Source organism: Podarcis liolepis, assembly GCF_965112155.1.
Source record: "Podarcis liolepis genome assembly, chromosome: 8".
In the NCBI taxonomy this organism is placed as follows: Eukaryota; Metazoa; Chordata; class Lepidosauria; order Squamata; family Lacertidae; genus Podarcis; species Podarcis liolepis.
This window is the reverse complement of record NC_139560.1, coordinates 2,839,900-2,865,392: the sequence shown is the minus strand read 5'-3', so window position 1 is coordinate 2,865,392 and position 25,493 is coordinate 2,839,900. Positions and strand designations below refer to the sequence as shown.

At 48.9% G+C, this 25,493-nt stretch overlaps 1 protein-coding gene across 1 annotated transcript in view; it reads left to right on the top strand.

The window, feature by feature from the left end:
* Positions 1-25,493, top strand: part of ZC3H3 (zinc finger CCCH-type containing 3) — a 271,724-nt gene that overhangs the window by 162,793 nt on the left and 83,438 nt on the right. Inside the window, exon 5 of the mRNA XM_083516620.1 lies at positions 1,629-1,822. Within this exon, the coding sequence (XP_083372746.1) occupies positions 1,629-1,822 (194 nt within the window). The remainder of the gene's footprint in view (positions 1-1,628; positions 1,823-25,493) is intronic.

The window sequence follows — 25,493 nt, the reverse complement described above, 5'->3', positions numbered from 1 at the left end:
TTCAGTCAATGCCGCGGTTTATATAGTTTCCGCTAATAGCATTATGAGCCATAGTTTTGTGCTAATTCAAAATTAGATCTCTCATTTGCATAAACAAATTACTGTTTGGATTAGCGCTAAATAGTTAAGGCAGCTGATACTGGAGCAGATTTGATTTGGTTGGAATGGCTGCTGGCCTAATGGTGGATGTGCAGAACTCCGAATGCGAGTGGGAAGAGTTACAGATGCAGAATCAGCCCATGCAGCAAGCTGCGTCTTGGCAGAGTTGCCCGGAGGACCCGGAATTTGGCAAGGAAATTTCATGTTAAAAGAAGAAAACAAGTTTCTAGTCCACAGTGGAAGCTTGCAAGCAGGAACTGAGTGCGACAGTGCTCTTTCCACTTGTGATTCTGCCTCTGATAGGATGGAGAACAGAGCCATCATGACTTGTAGCCACTGATAGTTTTATCAGAGAGCCAGTGTGGTGTAGTGGTTAAGAGCGGTAGTCTCGTAATCTGGGGAACCGGGTTCGCTTCCCCGCTCCTCCACATGCAGCTGCTGGGTGACCTTGGGCCAGTCACACTTCTTTGAAGTCTCTCAGCCTCACTCACCTCACAGAGTGTTTGTTGGGGGGGAGGAAGGGAAAGGAGAATGTTAGCCGCTTTGAGACTCCTGAAGGGGAGTGATAAAGCGGGATATCAAATCCAAACTCTTCTATCATCCAACGACTTGTCTAATCCTCTTGCTTCTGCCATGGACTTTAACAAGCCCTCGTCTCTCATCTGTAACTGCTCCTTTCCCTGGGATGTGGGTTTTCCAGAAAAAGGTTGAATTGAAGATTTCTGAAGAATTTTCCCGATACAAATTGGGGTAATTTTGCACAAGAAAATTGTTTGCATTGGAGAATTTCCCAATGTCCTAGAGAATGATCCAGTTTAGCGTGCTTATTTTACTTGTATTGCGTGAACCTAAAAACTTGGAACTTTCCAAGGTTGCCAGATATTTATTTGCAGTCAGCATCAATTCCTTGCTCCTAATCAACTTAGGTAATGCAAAAGTTCCAGTGGGAAAATATAAGTAGAGATGCTCTGCTCCACATCCCATCCCCTTCCCTACGTGCAGACGGGTGGTAATACTGACTTAACTTGCACAGTCATTGAAATGTTTGCAAAGAGTGTGTGTGTGTGTGTGTGTGTGTAGTGCTTTGAAGGGACTTAGGCACACAGTGGTGGGAGAGCTGCAGAGGCCTTTGGGAGCTGCTGCCGGTCCAAGTGGACATTCCTGGTCTAGAAAAATTCTACCTCTCTTGGAAGCCTGGCTCCTGGAAGCAGAACAAATCAAGCAGTGCAAGCAAAGCGCTGTTGAGTTTGCTTCTGTCCCAGAATGCATGCTCATTGCAGAGGCTTGGGTGAGTCTGGAGTAAACCTTGGATATTTTTCTGCTTCAGTTGTTTGAGACAAATGAAAGGAAATGCCAGGGACAGGTCAGGCAGACCACTTTTCAGAATAGCACATTGGAATAACAACCCTGCTAGCATTTAAACTCTTGTTTCTGTTGGATAACCCTGTTGGATAGTCCTAAAAGAACATGGCAGGCTGTGAGCAAAGGTCCCAGTTGCTTACCTTGAGTGTATTCTTTTGTCTTTGCAGGTCTCTGGTACTGAATAGCACCCGCCACTCTCCCACAGGGAGCAAGTTCCAAGCTTTGCAGCACCACTGGAGGAACAAAGATCTGCGCTGCATCGGAGGAGTCATGTACAGGGTGTCCGCTAACAAGCTTGCCAAAACTTCCAGCTCTCCGGCCAGGAGCAGTGAAGTTGCTAGCAGGAGTCACGCCAGAGCAGGTAGGCATCCTGGTCTTGGATACTGGCACATGTGAGGGCAGAGCTGCTCCCAGTTGGAGTGGGAGGCAGCTGTCACTGTAACATCGTCCCAGATCCCAACTATCTTCGTTCTGCTAAGTGTGGCTTGGGTTTCCGTAACGGTCCCTTTTGTTATCAAGTTCAACCGTCTCAGAGCTGAGGTTTGCTAGGTCAGTGCAAACTACTTGGCAAGATAGCTTAGCTCATCTGCTGCTAATTAAAGTTAGCCTTGTGGGATTTGATCTCCTCAATCAGGAGTAGCTGAGATGTTGCTCTCTGGATGTTGTCAGACTACAACTCCCATCCACATCCCTGGCCACTGGCCATGCTGGCTGGGACTGATGAGAGTTGGAGTCCCAGCAGCATCCGGAAGGGATCACACTGGTTACCCCATCCTGGATTAAGTCACAGCCCCTTATAAATATTGGCTTCTTTGCAAGCTCACAAAGAGAAACTTCACTAATCCTAAGTGGCTCAATATCTCAGGTCTAAGTTCTTGCAAGGAACCTTGGCTTATTTTCCAGAACTCAGAAGAAAATCTCCAAACTGGAAATTTACAAATGGAGTAACCACATTAAGACTCAGATCTACTTTACTTTGAGCATCTGTTTGGGCATCTTATTGGGATAAATGCAATTCAGGAACTCCAATTATTTTAAAATCTCCCTTATAAACAGTGGCAGGTAGGATGTGAAAAATTTTGTTGTTTGTTGTTGTTTAGTCGTTTAGTCATGTCCGCCTCTTCATGACCCCCTGGACCAGAGCACGCCAGGCACTCCTGTCTTCCACAGCCTCCCACAGTTTGGTCAAACTCATCCTGGTAGCTTCGAGAACACTGTCCAGCCACCTTGTCCTCTGTTGTCCCCTTCTCCTTGTGCCCTTCATCTTTCCCAACATCAGGGTCTTTTCCAGGGAGTCTTCTCTTCTCATGAGGTGGCCAAAGTCTTGGAGCCTCAGCTTCAGGATCTGTCCTTCCAGTGAGCACTCAGGGCTGATTTCCTTCAGAATGGAGAGGTTGGATCTTCTTGCAGTCCATGGGACTCTCAAGAGTACCCTCCAGCACCAGAATTCAAAAACAGCCATTCTTCGGCGATCAGCCTTCTTTATGGTCCAGCTCTCACTTCCGATGTGAAAAATAGCTAACAGGAAAACAGAGATCTAGTTCATGTTCAAAACAAAAAAATTCCTTCCAGTAGCACTTTAAAGACCAACTAAGTTAGTTCTTAGTTGGTCTTTAAGGTGCTACTGGAAGGAATTTTTTTGTTTTGACTATGGCAGACCAACACGGCTACCTATCTGTATCTAGTTCATGTGTTAGCTTTTCCCTTTTAAGTTCAAGAACAAGGAAACGGACCATAGCATTTATTTAAACATTTCTCTACCTGTGTCCCATCCGTTCCGTAGCACTGTGTGGAATGCACCACACTCTTAAAAACCCATCCATAAAAACCCAGGTATATTGTACTCGGGAGTGAGGAGTGCTATAAATCCAGTTCAATAACCAGGTTGGTAGTTATCTGTTAATACCTCTCTAGCATTTCCCAGACGTCTAAAACTGTGCTGCCAGTTCCTAAGTTCAGACATCACAGAGAGATGGCCTTGATAATGGCCTCTCCTTTATGGCTGCCTCTTCCCCTGGAAGTTTTCCAGAGCTCAGGTCTATGCATGTTTTAAAAGCAGTATTTAGATCTTTTTTTTTATCTGGACAGAAATTTGTCGGCCAAGGCTCAGGTCGAGTGTGAACAACGTTAACTCCTCCATATATTGAACCAAAGCTATATTTAAAAAATGGATGCAGTTTTAACCCTCCACCCCAAACATTTTGTGAAGGCGCATCCATGTCCTGGCCCTTAGCTATTTTTCACGTGAGAGCTGGACCATAAAGAAGGCTGATCGCCGAAGAATTGATGCTTTTGAATTCTGGTGCTGGAGGAGACTCTTGAGAGTCCCATGGATTGCAAGAAGATCAACCCTCTCCATTCTGAAGGAAATCAGCCCTGAGCGTTCACTGGAAGGACAGATTGTGAAGCTGAGGCTCCAATACTTTGGCCACCTCATGAGAAGAGAAGACTCCCTGGAAAAGACCCTGATGTTGAGAAAGATGAAGGGCACAAGGAGAAGGGGATGACAGAGGACGAGATGGTGGGACCGTGTTCTCGAAGCTACCAGCATGAGTGACAAACACCTGAGTACATTTTCTTCCAAAACCTTTAATGTTCAGATAGTGCAATGCATAGGCAAAGTAAGGTTGGACGGCACAGCGGGTTCTACTCATGGCTAAGCAAGTGAAGACGCTGATCTTACAAGCTAACACACCCCTTTGGGTCCCGTTCTATGGGGATGGGGCAGGCAAAAGGGCAAGCGGATGGCAGCTCCTTCGGCAGCCCTCTCTGGTCCTATTTGCGGGTTCCCCCTGGGACACCTGGTTGGCTGCTGCGAGGACAGGATGTTGGGCTTGAGGGGCCCTTGGCCTGATCCACCAGGCTCTTCTTGTGTTAGAAGAACTGCGGTCCATTGCTCAGGGTCTGCCTGTTTGGAGCTTCATGTTACAGTGGTGCCTCGCAAGACGAAATTAATCTGTTCCGCGAGTCTCTTCGTCTTGCGGTTTTTTCGTCTTGCGAAGCACGGCTATTAGCGGCTTAGCGGCTATTAACGGCTTAGCGGCTTTAAGAAAAAGGAAACAAACTCGCAAGAACACGCAAGACGTTTCGTCTTGCGAAGCAAGCCCATGGGGAAATTTGTCTTGCGGAACGATCAAAAAACGGAAAACTCTTTCGTCTTGCGCATTTTTCGTTTTGCGAGGCATTCGTCTTGCGAGGTACCACTGTAGTTAGTTACAGTGTCCTGCTGGCAGACTTAAGGGTGACTCTTTCTTCAGAACAGTCCTACACTCCTGCACAGAAGCAGCAACATGAAAGAGGCCACTGAGTATTATGGGAAGTGAAGCTTTCTTCTCAACCTGGACAGGAGTCTTCTTGTTCATGTCAATTATTATTATTATTATTATTATTATTATTATTATTATTATTATTATTATTATTTCCCAAAAATATTAATTTTCTCTTATAGAACAAACACATTAACACAAAAGAAAAACATTACACTTAACACAACAACAACAAAAATAACCAAAAGAAAAAGAAAAAAAGAATTGTTTCTTCTTGTATCCTGGTTATATTACATTGCTAAATGACTTCCTCGACACCCCTCAATCTGAATTTCATTGTATCACACATTTAACAATTTCAAACTTCATATTTATAACACAAATATCTTCTTTCAATTACAAATCCCTTATCTTTGCTTTATGTTCCAATCCATAATGTTCACTATAACAGAACATTTTTTTATTCCCTAGACCTAGTTTATTACTTCCTAGAATTTCCTAATTATCTTATATTGATAATAATAATATTTTTTTATTTATACTCTGCCCTCCCCGGCCAGAGCCGGGCTCAGGGCGGCTAACACCAGTAAAATTACAATAAAAACATAATTTGTTTTTTTGGGGGGATACAATTTAAAATACAGGTTAAAAATACTCTACTCAAGGTTCCCAACTCAAGGTTCCTCCTCCAGCTTTCTTCTTAAGGCTCCGGGGAGACCGATTCCCCAGAAAGCGTGTTTCATCAACTCTGCAAACTCTCTCTTTGCTCACGCCCCCCCCCCCCCCGCGTGCAGCTCCTGAATCTCCCACTCTGCTATTATCGGCACACTTTAAAAATGTGCCCCCCCCCATCCGCAGCACCCAGTGAGTTAATCCATGGTTTAAGCTAAATCTCCACCCCCCCTCACCTGCTGAGATGAGGTGCCCTAAGCAGTTCTCTCCGTCCCCCCCCCCCCAGCTCAGCCCTGATTTCCCACTCTCAATTTCCTCTCTCACGCTTTTTATCTGCCAAGGTGGTGGTGGTGGGGGGCTGCAGTGAGGGGGGCAGCGGTGGAGAGGAGCACAGGGCAGCTGAAGAAGAGCTCGGGAACAGCTCCCTCTTTGTCAGGGGGCTGCTTTCTCTCCCCCCCCTTTCTGGCTGAGGTTTCTCATCCCCTGCTGCCTCCCTTCTCCCTGCCCTGCGCAGTCCTTCTGCAGACTGGATTGTTGCATCCTTGCTAATCCTCTTCTTTACGATCATCTTCCGCTTTGGCCGCTCCTGTCCCTATTAAACGTTTCATTTGCTTCAGTGTTTTTTTATTTAAAAAGTTTATTTCCATCTGGGTTGCTTTTCAGGGTGGGGTGGGGGGCAGTGGCGGAATTAGATGGAGATTGATTCCCCCCCCCCCCCGCCCCATACTTAATTTGGACGCCAATCGATCCCAAAGATTTCCCTTCACCTTGGCCTGCGTGGCTGTGAAATCGGGGTGCCTTTTCCAGGAGCTCTGCAGAAGCATTTCAAATCTGATTACGCCCTAATCAGCAGGCCCCAGGTGTGCGCCAGCTTCCATCTCTTGTTTATCGTACCTGGCTCCTTTCCTCTTAGCAAGCAGGCGGGCGGGGGCTCGAGGGAGGAAGGGAGAACCGTCTCAAATTACGGCCTGGTGACTCAGCAGCCTGGAAAAAAATGCATCTCTAAGGAGCCCATTTCCCTCGCCTGCTAGTACCCCCCTGTCACCATCTTACAGGTATTGCCTATTTTCAGCATAAAGGTAAAGGGACCCCTGACCATTAGGTCCAGTTGTACCGACTCTGGGGTTGTGACGCTCATCTCGCTCTATTGGCCAAGGGAGCCGGCGTACAGCTTCTGGGTCATGTGGCCAGCATGACTAAGCCGCTTCTGGCGAACCAGAGCAGCGCATGTTTTGTCTCTTCCAGCACCATAATCCAAAAGCATCAATTCTTCGGCAATCAGCCTTCTTTATGGTCCAGCACTCACTTCTATACATCGCTGCTGGGAAAACCATAGCTTTTACTATACGGACCTTTGTCGGCAAGGTGATGTCTCCTTTTTAAGATATGACAGCCATCTTCAAATATCTCAAGGCCTGTCACATGGAGGAGGAAGCATGCTTGTTTTCTCCTGCTCTGGAGGCTAGGTCTCAAACCAGTGACTTCAAGTTACATTAAAGGGGATTCGGATAAACTTTTGGAAAAACTTTCTTGCAGTAAGAGCTGTTCGGCAGTGGAATGGTCTCCCATGAGAGGTTGTGGACTCTCCTTCTTTGGAGGTTTTTAATCAGAGTAGCCAACTATCATGGATGCTTTAGCTGATTTTCTTGCATTGCTTGGGGTTGGACTAGATGACCCACGGGGTCCCTTCCAACTCTATGATTCTATCAATTTAGCTGGAGGTGTTAGAGGTCTAACCTGGGACATTTCTACAGTGTTCTTAAGTGATGAGCTCCAGCTAGCTTTCTGGAGCCTTTCCGCATCTGATGGCCTGGAATTATATAATGCTTCCCAACTAGAACCATGTGTGTTTGTGTTTGAGTGTGTACGTTTCTGGTGCTGAGTGCCCCGGCAGTATTTATGTGCTTAGTTCATTGCATCGTCATGTACTTTCTTGATCTGCAGAACCACATTCCCTTTAGAAGTTCCTTTTGTCTCCTGAGTGTTTGGGACTAGCAAAGAGATGGGAGAAACACTTGACAGCTTAATTGCTTGGCATTTAACTGGGGCTGGTTATAATTCCGCCTGGCAATGGCGCGCTCCATCTGGATTTATTGGGTCAATATTTTGTCTCCCTCTGTCACGGCTCCAATTTAGAGCCAGGGTGAAACGCTCAAGCGCTCCTCTCTTTTTCCAGGTGAGTGGGCTGCTTTGATGTGCTTTTAAGCGCCACAGCCCCTGACCCAGGGGCTCCGACTCTGGGCGCATTGAGCAGCGCCCCGGCGGACCTGGGACGCACCATCTCATGCGTTTGCTTCTCCCAGTCATGCCCCATTCCTAGCAGCCCTAAGGGAAGGGGAGTGCCAGCAGAGTAATGATGCCAAGGCGAGGAGATGGATGGAGCCCGTGGCTTCATGCCACTGGCCAGAGGGCACCCCACCTCATCCACCTTAGGAGGTCCAATGTATTTTTTTTTCTTTCAAAAAAAATATTCATTTTATAACACAAACAGAAAAGAAAAACAATACAAACAAATTCTTGTCATATCCTTATTTTTCTAAACATTGTTAAATGGGCTTCCCCAAGTCCCACCTATCTGATTTTCATTTTACTTCATCTTTAGCAGTTTACATATATCGTAATTTCTAACCATCTTTTTTTAAAATCACACTTAAAATGACTTCACATTTTATCACTTACAAGTAATACTATTTTAAAATACCCTATCTTATACTTCTAACCCTTACAACCTATATCCTCTTCCAAAGCTATTCTAAGATTTAAATATTAACATATTTTTTTCGAATATTCCTTAAACTTCTTCCAGTCTTCTTCCACCGTCTCTTCTCTCTGGTCTCAGAGTCTCCCGGTCAGTTTGGCAAGTTCCGTATAGTCCATCATCTTCATCTGCCATTCTTTGATAGTTGATAAATCTTGTTTCCATCTTAGGAGGTCCAATGTAGTCTGCAGAGGGGGCATAACTCAAAACAACACCAGATGCGGGTGCTAAATCTCTGCATCTGGAACACAGCGGTTCAGATCTTTCCCCAGTTGAGACAGAAGCCGGATATTGAACGTCAGGCGCTTTTGAATGTTAAATGAGCTGAACCAGGCAGGTGCCTGGCCCCTCTGCGTGCACACAAGGCTGTATTCCTTCAATTCCATCAACTTCACCCGCCTTTGATTCCTCCCTGGAAATGACAAATGTGGCTGTTAATTATTTAACTGGCTTTGTTTTGTCCTCCTCCTGCTGGGGGGCGGGGCGGTGTGGTTCCCTTACGGGCAGCTGAGGCCGACCTGATTCACTTTCATCATCCAGACCCAACACCTGCTTTGTCGCCACTGGCACAAGTTAAGGATATTTTGGTCCCGGGGCTGCCTGTAACGCCAAGCCCTTTGCAATATCAGTGGCCAATCACGAGGCTGCCAGAAGTGATCAAGCAAGTCATCCATCTCTGTAAGCGAGAGGGAAACCAGTAGTTTTCCTCTAGCTTGTCCACAAGCCACAAGCTCGTTATCGCAAGCTTGGAGAGCCCTTGGTATTTGCCTTTTGGCCGGTGGACCTGAGCGGAGTGGGTTTTATTCACTATGTGCCCGGAGCTCAGATGCGTCTCGCCGCCAGGCAGATTGGCCTCCGCGCCTCGCCTCGCCACCTTGCTCCACTTCCAAAATTTGATTAGATTGTTATGTGCAAAAGAGGCTTGGGGAAATGCCCAGAATTAGATGAGACGGATCAGATCAGTGCTTAATCTCTAAGGCCTTGTTCTCGCAAACAGGAGGTGACGCGGTCAGCCTGGTGCAGGCGAGGGCTCCCATGATGGGATGCTGTGCCATGCAGTAAAGAATCCTCGCATGTAGGAAACAGGGAGGTCAGGGAGAAAGGGGCCAGCTCCTGGTGGGAGCTTTTGTTCTGTGGAGGAATGTCCTATCCTATGAGCTCCTCTCCCCTAGCGACCTGAAGCAGTCCAGTCCTGCTCATCTCCTACTCGCGAGAGCAAGGCCTGAAATGAGACGTTTCACCTGGGAATGAGAAGGACACCTCAAAGCCCCTTCTCCCAGCTGTGTGGCTCAGTGGGAAGAGGAAAGAACTCTTCACGTGCTTGTGGAATGCCCTCCCTAGTGAGGCATGTCTGTCTCCTATCAGGAGTAATTTGAAAGCATCCCTGTCTACCCAGTTGGGATGCGGGTGGCTCTGTGGGTTAAACCATAGAGCCTAGGACTTGCCGATCAGAAGGTCGGCGGTGATGGGGTGAGCTCCCATTGCTCAGTCCCTGCTATTGCCAGCCTAGCAGTTCGAAAGCATGAAATGCAAGTAGATAAATAGGTACCGCTCAGGCGGGAAGCTAAATGGCGTTTCCGTGCGCTGCTCTGGTCTGCCAGAAGCGGCTTAGTCATGCTGGCCACATGACCTGGAAGCTGTACGCCGGCTCCCTCGGCCAATAAAGTGAGATGAGCGTCGCTGTTGTTGCGAGGATAACACGGGGAGAACCACGCGCGCCCCCGGGAGCTCCTTGGAGGAGAAAGCGGGCGATGAATGCAATGCACGAAATATGTGAGAGGCGACCAGGTTTTGCAGGTGAGGGGCCCCCGCCAGCCTCCGCTTCCAACACCCGGCGCAACGACGCCGAAGTTTCCCCCCGGGCTCGGCTCGGGGAGCAGCGCTGCTCCCCCCGGCTCCCCTTCGCCCTCCCGGCTCTCTCTGCCGCCCACTGGGGACCCCCCTCACCTGCCAAGTCCGGAGCGCCGGTGGAAGTTGCATGCATGCATGCAGGGTGCCGCGTTGCCATTGCATTGCACTGCACTCCATGCAACGCCTGCACGCATGCATTGCCTTGCACGCCCGCCAAGGGGTCTCCCCGCGGTTCGATGCGTCCCCTCTGGCGCGGATGCAGCATTGCAAAAATAAAAAAAACCCCGACGCAGCCCTACCTGGGGGGCAGCCTCCGCCTCCGCCGCTCCGCCTCCGCGGGGATCCCCGGGCTCCATCCTGCCGCCCAATCTCCGCGGGGGCGCAGGCAGGCTGCGCGGGGTCTGCGCGGAAGAGCCCCTGCCCGCCCGGCCGCTGCCGCCGCGCTCATTCCATGGCCGGGAGAAGAGCGCTTCAAACAAAACGCCCGGCCCGCCAGGCCACGCTGGGAAACGTAGTTTGCGCACCCCGCGCGGGCGCGGAGCCCAAGGGCGAGGGGACTACGGATCCCGGCAGCCCCCGCGCCGGGGACGGAGGGGGAGAGGCCGGGTGCAGGGATGGAGGGACGGGTGGGCGAGCGAGTGAGTGGCAACCGCCAAGCCTTGGCCGAGAGCCAGGAAGGGCCTCCCTGGAGGAGGAGGAGGAGGAGGGAGGCGCAGAGCGGGAGGGAGGGAGGGAACCCCAGGGGTCATCTAGTGACGGCCCCCCAATCGAAAATTTGACTTAAAAAAATATATATTTCGAATTTTTTAATTTTTCCCGCGGCACACCAGGCAACATCTCGCGGCACACTAGTGTGCCACGGAACAGTGGTTGGGAAACACTGTCCTAGAGGCACCTGGGCGTCCAGGGTGGGAGATGCAATGCTGGACTAAATAGGTCTGGAACAGAAAGGCTCTCCATTATTCTTCCACTCAGCAAAGGTGCAAGATATTTAAGCGGTCGCTATAATAAGGAGTTTTGCCTGGCTCTGCGCCGGATGCACGAGTTACAGGCAGTCGAGGAAATAGGCAAGGTCTTTGGTGGTGGCAAAAACCCCTCGCTCTTTCAAAAAGCAAATTCCACAGAGGAGTTTCAGGAGGGGAGAGTGATAGGGGAGGGCAGCCCCGAGCACAAGATTGAAAGCAGCAGGAACAAAATTAAGGGCTGACATTGTCCGGAAAGCGAGCCTGACCTCAATCTATTAAAGAGCCGTCTCTGGTTGTGCTTAACACACTCTTGGCGCTGTGATGGAATTGAAGAGGCCCTCAAGCGCCGTTTGCAGGCACCCTCCAGCTTCCCTCCAGAGCAGAGTCTGTAGATATTACGATCTTCCCCTTCCATGGGGGTTGCACATCGGGGGCTCCTTTGCTTTCGCTTGGTCGTGAAAAGGGGGGAAATAAAAATGCAAAACAACTGGTATAGCTGAGAGGATAAAACCAAGGAACTGAATGGAGCTTGAAGCTGGTAGGAGTGTTGGCCATGAGAGAATTCAGGGTCAAATCCCTGCTCAGTCCCATGAAACGTGCTGGATGTGCACTTTTTCTTAGCCAAGCTTACCTCGCAAGGTTGCAGTGAGAATGAGGGGAGACTGCAGTGGCTCTACTCCGAGTAAAACTTTGCTGAATACCAGCCCATATTGGGGGCGGCAGGTGTAAAGACATGGACATGCTTGTATGTGAGCAGTTGGTTCTGGATCGTATCCTGTGCCTGATTTGGCTTTCTCCCGCGTATGAGTATTCATGTATGGTGGTAGGGTAGTGGCTTCGTTGTGTGGGTGTGCAAAACACAGGTGTTGAGATGGGTGAGTGAGGGGACCGTGGTCAGTTCTCTCCCTCCTTGCAATTCTTAGGACAGCCCAATCCTCAGTGCATGCAGATATTCAGACATTTAGGTGCAAGTAATCCAACTGATAGGGACACGGGTGGTGCTGTGGGTTAAACCACAGAGCCTAGGACTTGCTGATCAGAAGGTCGGCGGTTCAAATCCCCACAACGGGGTGAGCTCCCGTTGCTCAGTCCCTGCTCCTGCCAACCTAGCAGTCAAAGTGCAAGTAGAGAAATAGGTACTGCTCCGGCAGGAAGGTAAACGGCGTTTCCGTGCGCTGCTCTGGTTCGCCAGAAGCGGCTTAGTCATGCTGGCCACATGACCCAGAAGCTGTACGCCGGCTCCCTCGGCCCATAAAGTGAGATGAGCATCACAACCCCAGAGTCGGCCGTGACTGAACCTAACGGTCAGGGGTCAACATATCTACATATCAACATACATACACACCTACCCCATACAGACACCCACCAAGTGACTTGACTTCCAGCCGTTCTTGTTATGCTACTTTATTTTTCCAACTAGCTTAAACGCATTTCATTATTTCTTTAATCTCTTCTTTTATCTTAACTTTACTCTCCTTTCACTCTAATCCTTTTCTGGATTCACTCAATATCTGTCAGAAATTCTACTTTTTCCACATAAATTTTGATGTATTCCTTAAAGATAGCCCACTCCTTAGTCCCTTTTTGTACCATATCTCCTCTTATCCTCCCTGTTAATTCAGCAATGCTTCTAAATTCAAGTTTCTGCAAACCAGAGGAGTGGAGAGGCATTTTGTGCAGGAATCCTGCCTGGGGGTTTCCTACAAGCACCTCGCTTGGCCACTGCAAGAACAGGGTTCTGGACCAGATGGGCCTTTGGCCTGATCCAGTAGCCTTTTATGTTAAAAGCACAGTGTGCTTTCAAGCGCACTGGGATCCTCCAGCGTGCAATGCCAGAGAGTTCCCCAGGGACGTGTATGCTGATCAGCAGGATTCCCAAGGTGGCTGGGGAAACCCCCTTGCACCGTCAGGAGAGCCGAGTGCGGGGGCGGCTGACCAGGCGCCAAGCTGTCAAGGGCCGTCATCGCTGCCAGGAAGGACGAAAAGCGCTTGGAAGAAAATGCGCACTCGGCTGGTTGCTTACCAACTAATTTTAGAAGGGCTGAATGTCACGGGAATGCCGTTTCTACGTTTTGCGGAACAGCCAAAAGCGCCCAGGGCACCCCCAGCCCACCCGCCTCCTTTTGTCACTGCAGGGGAATCACATGAGCAACCTGTTCTCTGCTTAATGTCCTCAGGCCCCTTCTTGGGGTTTTGTGTCTCTGATGAAGCTTCATCCAAGGAGGCGGCATTGCCTCCTACCAGGAACTGAGGCTGGGGGAACTACTGGATGGATGAGCAGAAGAAGGGCCTCCTGGATCAGGCTAATGACCCATCTCGCCTTGCACCCTGTCTTTACAGTGGCCAACCAGGTGCCTGTCTGAAAACTGCAAGCAGGATTCCAGCACGAGAGCCCTCTCCGCTCTTGCTGTGTTTTCCAGCAGTGGGATTCAGAAACATTGCTGTCTCCAGCTGTGAAGACAGAGCTGAGCCATCCTGGCTAGTGACCATCGATAGTCATCTTCTCCATGAATTTGTTCATTTAGGTTAATGGCCATCACTGCCTCTTATGGCGGGGAGTTCCATAGTTTAACTATGGGCTGCGTGAAGAAAGGCTTCCTTTTATCTATCTGGGTAGAGCCAGAGAGCCAGGACTGAGACACCCCTTACTGTGGCCATGAACTCACCAGCTACTCTTCAATAAGTCACTCTCTTCCACAGCTCTCCCCCCCACATCACCTGCAATAATAATGATAATAATGATGAGGATGAGGATGATGATGATGATGACATGGTGGCGCTGTGGGTTAAACCACAGAGCCTAGGACTTGCCGATCAGTAGGTCAGCGGTTCGAATCCCCGCAGCAGGGTGAGCTCCTGTTGCTCAGTCCCTGCTCCTGCCAACCTAGCAGTTCAAAAGCACGTCAAAGTGCAAGTAGATAAATAGGTACCGCTCCGGCGGGAAGGAAAATGGCGTTTCCGTGCGCTGCTCTGGTTCGCCAGAAGTGACTTAGTCAGGCTGGCCACGTGACCCGGAATCTGTACACCAGATCCCTCGGCCAATAAAGCGAGATGAGCGCCCCAACCCCAGAGTCGTCTGCGACTGGACCTAACAGTCAGGGGTCCCTTTACCTTTACCCTACAAGCTTCTTGTGAGGATTGTAACAAAAAACCTACAGTGAGATTTGAACCCGCCCCCCCTTAAACAAAAGGTGTGTAAGTGCTGGCATTATAAGAAAGAGGCGAGGTGACTCTGCTGGCTGGCCACCCTGCACATTTGCTACGCTGGTTCTCTCCAAATGTTTTGGACCACAACTCCCATCAGCCGCTACCAGCATGAACATGCTCCCACTGGCTCTAGCTTCATGTGGCTGTTCTGTCTGGGGCTAATGGGAGTCACAATGCAAAACATATGGAGAGCACCAGGTTGCCAAAGGTCGCACTTTTCCAAAGGGTGTCCTCGCTCAGATTACTGAATTTTTTGCACCTATGACAACTTCCTTTCCGGTCCCTTTGCAGCTGGCATGCAAGCGTTGCAGTGCACGCCCTGTAGCTCTGAGATCACATTCAAACTTCCTTGTGAAATACCTTTCAGGGGAGAGCAAAAACCCATGTTTAAAACAAACGGTTTACATGTGAGAGCTGTCGAACGGTTGTGCATCCCCCTGCAGATGTTTTCTGCTGAGATTGGCCTCTGTGTTTGCGGAGTGTCGGCCCCAGAAGAGTTTTGGTCCAATTAATGTGAATTCTGCTGAGCAGGCTCCATGCTGACCTGTGCAGACTGCTGAGCAATGGCTGGCAGGGCACCAGCTGATGGCTGGCAGGCAAGAGTGGCGAGGGCTCCCTTTGTGGTCACCGGACTCCTAAGTCCGGCTGGCTGATGGCCTTCTGCAAGTCTCCTGCTCACGGGACCGTCCACAATGCAGGGCCAACTGGCTGTGCACAGAAATGGATTCTGATTAGGGGCTTATCTTCCTGTCCACCTGCAGAGCTCGATGATAGAGGGTTGACTCCTTCAGTTGGCGCGAGAGCAAATCTTGGAAAGGCAGCTGATTTATGGAGAGAGCAAACTGGTCTGAAATGCCTTTTTGGGCAGAGAGGCTGCAGGACTTCGGCTTTCCCTGGTCCTGAATGGGATAATTGTGCCCCCGAAGGACCAGGTGCGCAGCCTGTGAGTTATTTTGGATTCACAGCTGTCCATGGAGGCGCAGGTCAATTCTGCGTCCAGGGCAGCTGTCTACCAGCTCCATCTAGTGCTCAGGATGAGACCCTACCTGCCCGCAGACTGTCTCGCCAGAGTGGTGCATGCTCTAGTTATCTCCCGCTTGGACTACTGCAGTGCGCTCTATGTGGGGCTACCTTTGAAGGTGACCTGGAAACTGCAATTAATCCAGAATGCGGCAGCTAGACTGGTGACTGGGAGTGGCCGCTGGGACCACGTAACACCGGTCCTGAGAGATCTACATTGCCTCCCAGTACGTTTCCGAGCACAATTCCACCCCCATCGTTCAGCCCGGACACTGAGATCCAGCTCCAAGGGCGTTCTGGCAGTTCCCTTCCTGCGAGAAGCCAAGTTACAGGGAACCAGGCAGAAGGCCTTTACGGTAGTGGCACCTGCCCTGTGGAATGCCCTCCCATCAGATGTCAAGGAAATAAGCAGCTATCTTATCTTTAAAAGACATCTGAAGGCAGCCCTGTTTAGGGAAGTATTTAATGTTTAATGCTGTATTGTTCTTAACACTTGATTGGGAGACTCCCAGAGTGGCTGGGGAAACTCAGCCAGATGGGCGGGTTATAAATAATGAATTATTATATTATTATTATTTCCTATAAAAGCACCGAGCACATCCTGTTGCAGCAATCCCATTCTGAGGGGCTGCTTTGCAGGTTTCAGTTTCTTATATGGAGATGAATCCTTGAGTGATCTAACATGGGCTATGAACTACGTCTGCAGTTACGTGGCTTGGGAGCGCTGATTTGCCTGTGTATCTGTGGCAGAAAGGTTCCACGTGTGTCATGTTCCTGCAACCTGACCCTTCCACTTACATGGAGATTAATCTCTGTGCAGGAAATTCTGATATATGAAGCAGCCGCTTACTTCAGGCAGCCTCCTCGGACGTGCCAAACCCTCAGAGTAATATAATGCATTAACCAGGAGACTTTGGGTAGCTTTCTTGCAGAACCCAAGATCTGCACTGTAACCTCGCTTCTTTGTAGTCAACAAGGTTATGGCCACAATCTGGGAAGCGGAGCGATTAAATTCCGCCTGCCCAGCTGGGCGGCCGACTTTCTGATTTCAAATTGTTGCCCCCAGCGCCAAGTCTCAGGCAATTTGTAGGGCAGTCATAGGGGGAGGCCGCAGTGCCGTGAAAATAAAGTTGAAACTCCCTGCCTGCTGGGTGTTGTTCAATCCCTGAAGCTGCTCCTGAAAGGAACCCCTCTGGGTTGTGGGCCTGTGACTTCTAAAGGGGGTGGGTGAATGGGGGGAGAGGGAGCCTGTGCTGTGAGTGGGGAAGGGGGGGAAGGTCAGGGAGGGCTGAATTGCACACCTGAATCCAGAATTACCCACCCGAATTTTTGACTACAGATTTCCAGTGTGTGTGTGTGTGTGTGTGTGTTTACGTAGCGCCCAGTCCTATGCTTTTGCACCTGAGCCTTTAAAAGCAGCCTTTGGAAAGTAAGAAAGCAACAGAAAATGGGTGTGTTGTTATTGTTGTTGTTGTTGGAATGGGCGCTTCTATTTAGCCTTTCCCTTCCGGCAAGGAAGGAGCCCTTGAGCCGCTGGATGAGTTAAAATAAATGAGCCCCCAGCAGCAGCTAGTGCTGATCCGCTTGGAAATGGCTGGACCTGCTTAAATGGGTAATAATTAAAGAAATAAATTTCCTCGGTGCCAGCCTCACAAATGTTTTGTTCAGCACTAAAGCCACGGGCCTCTGAAATGGAAAGTGGGGCTGCTGGGGGGGACGGGGGAGAAGGCAGAGCTCGCCATAAGGCTGCCTTTGCAGATGCAAGATGCTAATGCGGCCTATTAAAGGAATTTTCATGGTTAAAAGAATACCTTTCCTAGGTGCCGAGGTCACGCGTTAAACGGGTTTAGCGGAACAAATTGCGCCAAGGCGGCCGCGTGAAGCAGAGGGCAGGTGCAGGAAAGGGCTGCTGCTTTTTATCGAGCAGGTGAATTAATGGAAAGGGCTTCTGGTCCAACCTGGCAAAGGGAGCCTGCTGAGCAGAGGGGCAGAGCCTGTCCACATGAAACAGAACAGCCTTCCCCAATCTGGTGCCTTCCAGACACTTTAAAATGTGCTTTCCCATTAGCCCCAGCCAGGGCTTGATGGGAGTGGTAGTCCAAAACATTCGTAGGGCACCCGGTTGGGGAAGCCTGGTATAAGACAATGGTGAGCTAGATGGCCTGACTCCATGTAAGGTTTTTGTTTTGCTTTAGCTGTAATTTCCAGGCGGCCCTGAAGGATATTTGCACTCATCGCAGTGCACTGCAGAAACAAAAGCTTTAATAATAATAATAATAATAATAATAATAATAATAATAATAATAATAATAATAATAATTTTATACCCCGCCCTCTCCGGCCAGAGCCGGGCTCAGAGCGGCTAACACCAGTAAAAATTACAGTAAAAACATAATAGGGGGGAACGGGGGGGGGGACACAATTTAAAATACAAGTTAAAATGCAATTTAAAATGCAGCCTCATTTTAAAAGTAGCCCATAGATCACATAAAGGGAGGGCAACATAAGGGTCAGACTGAGTCCAAACCAAAGGCCAGGTGGAAGAGCTCTGTCTTGCAGGCCCTGTGGAAAGAAATCAGATCCCGCAGGGCCCTGGTCTCATGGGGCAGAGTGTTCCACCAGGAAGGAGCCAGTGTTGAAAAGGCCCTGGCTCTGGTTGAGGCTAATCTGACTTCCTTAGAGCCCGGGACCTCTAGGGTGTTGCTGTTTATGGACCTTAAGGTCCTCCGCAGGGCAGACCGGGAGAGGAGGTCCCGTATGGGGCGCTGCTTCTGTGTTAAATAAGTGTGGATAAAAAGAGCTCTGAGGTTAGTGCCCCTGTCAGCAAAGCTGCATCTAGGAGCATTTCCAGTTCGCAAAGCTGCTTGTGTGTTGCCCCCATCCATGGCATCGTCATGTAGGCGGTTGCAGAAAATCTGGCTCTGTGCATTGCATCTTCCCAATGGACACACTTTGTTCTACGTGGAGTCTAATCTCAGCCTAGGCCATTTTGGAATATGAAGAAGCCCCAATAGCAAAGGGAAACAAAACAAATATCAGACAAACAAAACTTTAAAGATGCAAAGATCATTTTTTTAAAAATACCATGTAGTTTTCAGTTGCAAAAGCCTGTGTGTTGTAAGAGGAGTGGCTTGTCTCCATTTGCCTTCAGGGGTTTTAGGGATTGTAAAATGATACTCTGCCCCGGGCACTTTAGCAGTCCTATGACATGAAATAAAAATTAGGTGCATTTTAGAAATAATCTCTAAATTTAGAATATGTAATCCAGACACATGGGGATGTTTCTTTGCAGTTGCAAATTGTGCAGCTATGATCCCAAAGCTGCCTTCAGGGGACAACAAGGCTCACAAGAGAACTTCTTCCATGTGTCGCATGGAATCAGTTTGTTAATAAAAACCTCCAGTGCACCTGAACTGGTCCCATGGAGGAGGCTTCCTACTGCATCTCTGCACGATGTCCTGGCTTGACCTCCTTTCAAACACAAGCTGTTGTGACCTGGGATTGGGGTTTCTGACATAGATCTAGTCCCTGGGATTGGGGTTTCTGACATAGATCTAGTCCCTGGGATTGGGGTTTCTGACATAGATCTAGTCCCTGATGCCAAGATGCAGCCCAATTAAACCACCCTCAAGAGAGGCTGCCTGTTGTATCTCTGCATGACATTCGAACCCGATTGAGAAGCTCTGGCACATTCTGAAAGTATGCCACATTTTACTCAGGAAAAAAATACGGCTGAATTGCAGGAAGCTTGGGGCACCCCTTTTTCACTCCTAACAGAGTCCCCACAATTTGCCCGTTCCCAGTGGTCCTACACAAACAAAGATGTTGCTTTGCACCCTTTGTCAACTTGTCTTTGGTTGAGAGGCCGTCTTGGTTCAAGAGTTAATGCAAAGCCGAAGTTTTCAGAAATGTTTTTTTGGAGGGCGTTGATTCAGATCAATCCTTTTGCAGAAGGAACTGAATATTCAGAAGGACCTATCAGAGCTCTCGTCAACTTTCAGCTCCAGCAACGGGTGCTATAGTCACTAGAGGCGCATGGCGCATGGATGAGTTCATTTAGTAAACAGTGGTAATGACTCAAGTTGACACGTTCCCATTCCTTCTCGATGGTTGTGTTAAAGGATCTTGCAGCCGGGGTGTAAATGTGTTCACAGGCCTTGCCTTCACCTATGGAGATTTCTTCGAAGCTGTCGTCTAGAGACAAAAAGCGTCCTTTGTGGGGACTGGAGAAACTCTGAATGTCTGAATGTTGGCACATGGAGAAGGAGGGTTCAAGCTGGACAGAGAATAATTGAATTCCGGATTCTGCCCGTCTTGCCCTGAAATCCCACAGAACTCTCTCTGGCCCTCTGGTTGCCTCCCAGCCCTGCAACTTCAAGGCCTGCTTGAAGGTTTCTCAGAGACGTCTGGTCAGATGCTGCAAGAACAGGATGCTGGACAAGATGGGTCCTTGGTCTGATCCAGCAGCCAAGCTCTTCTTATGCTTTTATGATAACCTCAAAAGCATTTGCTTTAGAGTACCCTAGACAGTTCGTTCCATTCTATACTTAGGGTTCTGCTTATGTCAACAGTCCCAACTTTATATATAAAAATGCCAAGAAATATATTTCAATTAAATGTGTATGCCTAAATGCTGGTGTTTCTTAATATGTTAATGCATTCCAGTATAGGATAGAACAGGATAGGATAGGATAGGATAGGATAGGATAGGGAAGCATCTCCTAAGGGCTGTATCTGCTTCTGAGGGCCACCTTGTAAGATTGTTGTTGCTGGAACTGCAAGCACGCCTAGGAAGGGTAGATCACAGGTAGATTTGGAGGCTGAGTAAGGTGCTCTGCGCTGGCTTAGTGAGGCATCTTAAGCAGCAGGAGGAAGGCGTGTGGTTATTCCTGATCCCTGAAAAATCAGCGCCGGTGGTTGGCCTGGCCTATAATAAGCATTTTTGCAACCTGCCTTGCACCCATTGGGTTTCCGGGGTTGCTGAGGATCCCAGGCTGAAAGGACACGTTTCAGGTCCGCTGCCTTGGCCTCCTCCACATCTACCTCCACATCTTTTTCCCAGGCCCCGATCCTGAACATCCCAGCCATGCCCTGCCTAGCCAACAAGGGCTCTGGATGTGAATGGCGTGTCGAGGAAATCCCCCTATTTTAAGGACGCCCAGTCTGCATCACAGTGCCTCGTCTCGAAAGGCTCCTGCTTCAGCCCACGGAAAGGGTGTCGTGCTGCGCCTTGATGCATCGCCACTGGCGTCCTGCTCTGGCAGGCTCTCGGCATCCTCTGGCGAGTGCGTCGCAAAGCGGTTGTTGCTGCGAGAACCTCCGCGTCCCTCCAGAGGGAGAGGGAACTGTCGTGTTCATTAAATGCATGATTATGGCGATGATTAATAGCAGATCTTCTTCAAGCCTAACTACTTTCCCTCTTCAGTCCTTGGAATGAATTCACAGAGCTGTGTGTGTGTGTGTGTGTGTGTGTGCGCGCAGTCATTGAGGCATTTTGTTCGCTTGCAGCCAAGTCCGCTTAGCCAAGCCTTACCCCCCACCCTGCCACAGCCCCTAAGCGTGGTGTGTTTCAGTTCTCTGAGGGCAAGAAGGTGGGGTTTTTTTTGCACAACAGGCTTGTTTTTTAAAATATTTGTTGGACATAAATTGCCTTCACAGCCACTGGGTGTCAGAGGCATCGTAGTTTTCCAGCTCCAACATGCTCCTTTTGACCCTTGCCCCCGCTGGGTCACCATGCTTCATTGCAACACAAATAAAGCTCATCAGGCAACTGATATTTGGGCATGTGAGTGGCAGTGCCTTCGCTTAGATGCAAATAGTTTTCTTGCAGGTGGGGAGAGCCAGGGGGCACAACTTGCAGCCGTGGCGAAAGAGAGTCTATCTGTGTTGTGGGTGATTGAGAGGCCTTTTTCTTTTGCCCTTTGAAAACAAACAAACTGCGCCGTGCCTTGCAAGAATAATAAAAACACAATAAGAGCAGCAGAATGCAAAATCCAAGAACAATAAAAGCCAGCAGTACGGCAATTCAAAAACAAGAGATTAGAAATGTTGGCTAAATGTTGCTTTACAGTTATGGAAAAATATTTCTGGATGGAGCTCCAGGGGTGGGCAGGCATGTGATAAGGATAAAACAATGCACATTTTGTTTATAAGTAAGAATATCTGGAAGAGCAGGGATTATTAATTAGATATACTTGTTTTCAACATTAGCAGATTTTCAGTTCTGCTTCTCTTTCCTACTTTAGTTTCTAATTCCTTTGAGAACAGGGACCTTTCTCTGTGGGCTGCTGTAACCTGTTCTGATCTGAGCGGGACATTTTCTTGAACTCATAGAACTGTAAAATTGTGGACTAGGAAGGGATCCTGAGGGTCATCTAGTCCAACCCCCTGCAATGCAGGAATCACAGCTACTTCAGCAGGTCGGATTCAGCAAACCTGGTACAGTGGCGGCAGCTTCTCCCCTCCCCTGGCACTGCCTCCTAATCTGCTCTGGAGGGTGAAGAGAACCCCCAGAACAGTGCATTGGAGGAGGAGAGATAATTCAGTTTGCTAATACGGTTGTATAAGTATGGCGCTGAATTTCACCCAACGTCCTAGGGCATGGCAGCTTTTATATTTATATTTTTTATTTTAAAGCGACTTTCCAGCCCTTTGGAAGGCAAAAGTAGGTTTCAATGTGTGTGGATTTCTTCTGATCAGTGTTACATAATACGTCCCCCTGTAATTGGCGGCAGAAGACTAAAATAGGCAAAGGAAGAGGCGTGCAAGTTTGCAGGATTTTGAAGGTTGCAGAATTCCGTTTCTTTGGGGGCGGAAGATGGAATGATGCAGCGGTTGCCAACGTGGTGCCATCTGGGTGTTTTGGACTACAACCCCCATCATCCCAGACTATTAGCCATGCTGGTTGTGGCTCATGGAGGTTTCAGGACACAACACCTGGAGGGACCCACCTTGCATACCCCAGATTAATGTTGCACTTGGCTTTTGCCGTGCTGCTTGACCTTGACCTGTCCGAAAGGGCACAGGTGGGGAAGAGGCCCTCCAAGTCCTTCTGGGCCAAAGGATGTTGGTTTACCAGAGGACTGGCTCCCAAGGTAGACTGTCCTTCTGGCTGTAGCTTTCCATCCATTCCAGAACCCTGTGCTCTGTCCAAGGTGCTGAAGACTTTGGCTTGCCTAAGTTCTGCTCTTGCTGCCTTTACCCTGGAGGTGGTTCTGCAGTGTTTACTGTGCCTTGACCTCCCCATGCACAATGGTGCCTTGTTTGCCGTTATGTCACCATGCCAGTGTCGCAGCCCATTTTCCCCGTGAGCAAAGAGCCTGCGCAGAAATGCACCGGGTGACCTTTGCACAAGGCAAAGTTCAACAGGAGACCGTCTTGCTGAGGCTGGAATGGTGGTGTCCGGGGTTGGGGTGGATTGAAAGGGTTGCTAAGCATGTAAGCCACGCTGTATTATAATAATAATAATAATAATAATAATAATAATAATAATAATAATAATAATAATAATACTTTTTTTATTTATTATTATGTGTTATTAGCAGCAATTGTTCCTACAGGCTTTGGGGAACTGGGTGCCGTGCTCTTTTTATTGTAGTTATTTGTATGATTTTAATAGATTTTAATAGATTTTTAGTGTCACAGAATCATAGAGTTGGAAGAGACCCCAAGAGCCATCTAGTCCAACCCCCTGCAATGCAGGAATATCAATAATAATATTATTATAATAATAACTTATTATTTATACCCCGCCCATCTGACTGAGTTTCCCCAGACACTCTGAGCGGCTCCCAATCGAGTGTTAAAAACAATCAAGTAGATCATACATGACAGTTGACAATCCTATCTCTATATCTGTACCTATATCTATCTAAATCCACTCACCCACCCACACACACACACACACAATGCTTAATTGTTTTTTAAACAATTGGTTTCCCCTAATGTTTTTAACTGTTGAAAGCTTTTTTCACATTTGGCGTTCTCCTGGAGTGAGTACTGGAGATTTTCTCTCTGCCCCCATTACCCGCTAACTGCAGAGTGGTTCCAAGGGCTCGGGTACATGTCTTTTTTGTGTATATGTGGAACCTGCCATGGATGCTTTAGCTGAGACTCCTGCACTGCAGGGGGTTGGACTAGATGACCCACGGGGTCCCTTCCAACTTTACGATTCTATGATTCTACCTCCTGAACCCGAGCCCCTGCTTAATACTGTAATCACACACTGATAAAAGGCCTTGATGCAGCCCCCGTTGAAAGGAACATGGTTCCTGGAAGTGCCTCAAAGGACCGTGGGCCAAACTCCTTCCGTTCTGGTGGGGCTTGCTCCCTGGGAGTAGTTATCATAATTTTATTTATTTATTAAGTTCCTGTGGCCCCAAGGCAGGTCCACAGCAGGCAAGAGGGCTCCTTAAACAGTTTGAACGCAGCTTTGCGAACACTTCCTGCAGAGATAAATAAATTAGGCCGTTTTTATGAAATGAAAGCCCAGCTATGAAGCTGTTGGCTTCCAGCTATTGATCTATCGGTTTCTATTTCATTAGTTAAAAATTCTAGCCATTCATTTCTCTAAGCCAGACAGGAGGGAGGGAATGACTTTAGTTCTCTTTCTTTCTCAAGATGCAGTAGCTGGAAAAACATTTGCGCTTATCTTCTGGAACAGAGTTTCCCGCCCTCCAGCTCATGACAGGTTTTCTTTACTTTGCTTGGGATGAGGGGACAGGGGTCTGGAGGGCCGCTGTGAATCGTGGCGTTTCATGGCATCAGACCAGGCTTCCTCAACCTCGGCCCTCCAGATGTTTTTGACCTACAACTCCCATGATCCCTAGCTAGCAGGACCAGTGGTCAGGGATGATGGGAATTGTAGTCTCAAAACATCTGGAGGGCCGAGGTTGAGGAAGCCTTGTTGTTGTTTAGTTCTTTAGTTGTGTCCGACTCTTCTTGACCCCCTGGACCAGAGCACGCCAGGCACTCCTGTCTTCCACTGCCTCCTGCAGTTTGGTCAAGCTCATGCTGGTAGCTTCGAGAACACTGTCCCACCGTCTTGTCCTCTGTCGTCCCCTTCTCCTTGTGCCCTCCATCTTTCCCAACATCAGGGTCTTTTCCAGGGAGTCTTTTCTTCTCCTGAGGTGGCCAAAGTCTTGGAGCCTCAGCTTCAGGATCTGTCCTTCCAGTGAGCACTCAGGGCTGATTTCCTTCAGAATGGATAGGTTGGATCTTCTTGCAGTCCATGGGACTCTCAAGAGTCTCCTCCAGCACCAGAATTCAAAAGCATCAATTCTTCAGCTATCAGCCTTCTTTACGGTCCAGCTCTCACTCTCACTCACTGTAAATAGTTTGCACCAAAATAAAGCCTGTAAAAGACAGGTCGGAGTCCTGCCTGGTTACTCTCGAGCAAGCGCAACAGCATCTGACAGTCTGCTTGGAACTTTTTAGCATCTTTCCCAGCTTCCCATCTTATCTTTTGCTTTAGTGCTTCTTCCTGAGCAGGCTAGTTTATGAGCGCTTTCTAACAACTGGAAGGTAGCACTTGTTAAAGATCCCTGGCTGGTATTGCCGTAATCCCCACGGCGAGAAAATCTTGTGATGGTGGTCCTGATGGTGATGGGGAGAAAATGCTTCGCCACATCCCAGAAGAAGAAGATGCACAAGGCGACAAGTCCAGTCCATGGCAAAGGGTCCCATCTTGTGAGGGGCCGTCCAGATGTTTTGCACTGACTGCCTGTCTTGGTGGGGGGAGGAGAGAGGAGTTTGTCCCACGGTTGGGCTTGGTTGACGCCTCTGATCGGCAGCGATGCTCCGGGAATGCGGCTGCGCCAGCAATTTTGTTTGCACATGGAACAGATGGGCCTGTGCCGTCACCAGCGGGCTGCGTGACAGCCCGGGTGAAGAGAGTGCTCATTGACACGCTATCAAATTCCACTCACTCACTCGGGAACACACTCGGGTTGGCAGGTGAACGACGGAATGACGCTCTTCCCCACCTGCCTCGCTCAGGCACACGTCTCGGCTGATGGTGCAGGGCAGAACGATGCAGGAGGAAACTCCCCATCATGCTTGAGAAGGGGGGGGGGGAGCCACAATGTAAATAAGTAACGATGGCGTGAAACTCTTTTCTGGAAACAAGGCCTTTCAGTTCAGCTCCCAGTTTCTCATAGACCCAAATTTTCTGCATGTTGAAGATCCCTTGCTCCATCTCCCTAAAACCTTGGATTAGACCAAGTCATGGAGGAGAGGGTTGTTTTGGGCCACTAGCCATGATGGCCACACTCGGCCGACACAGGGGGAGGAAGC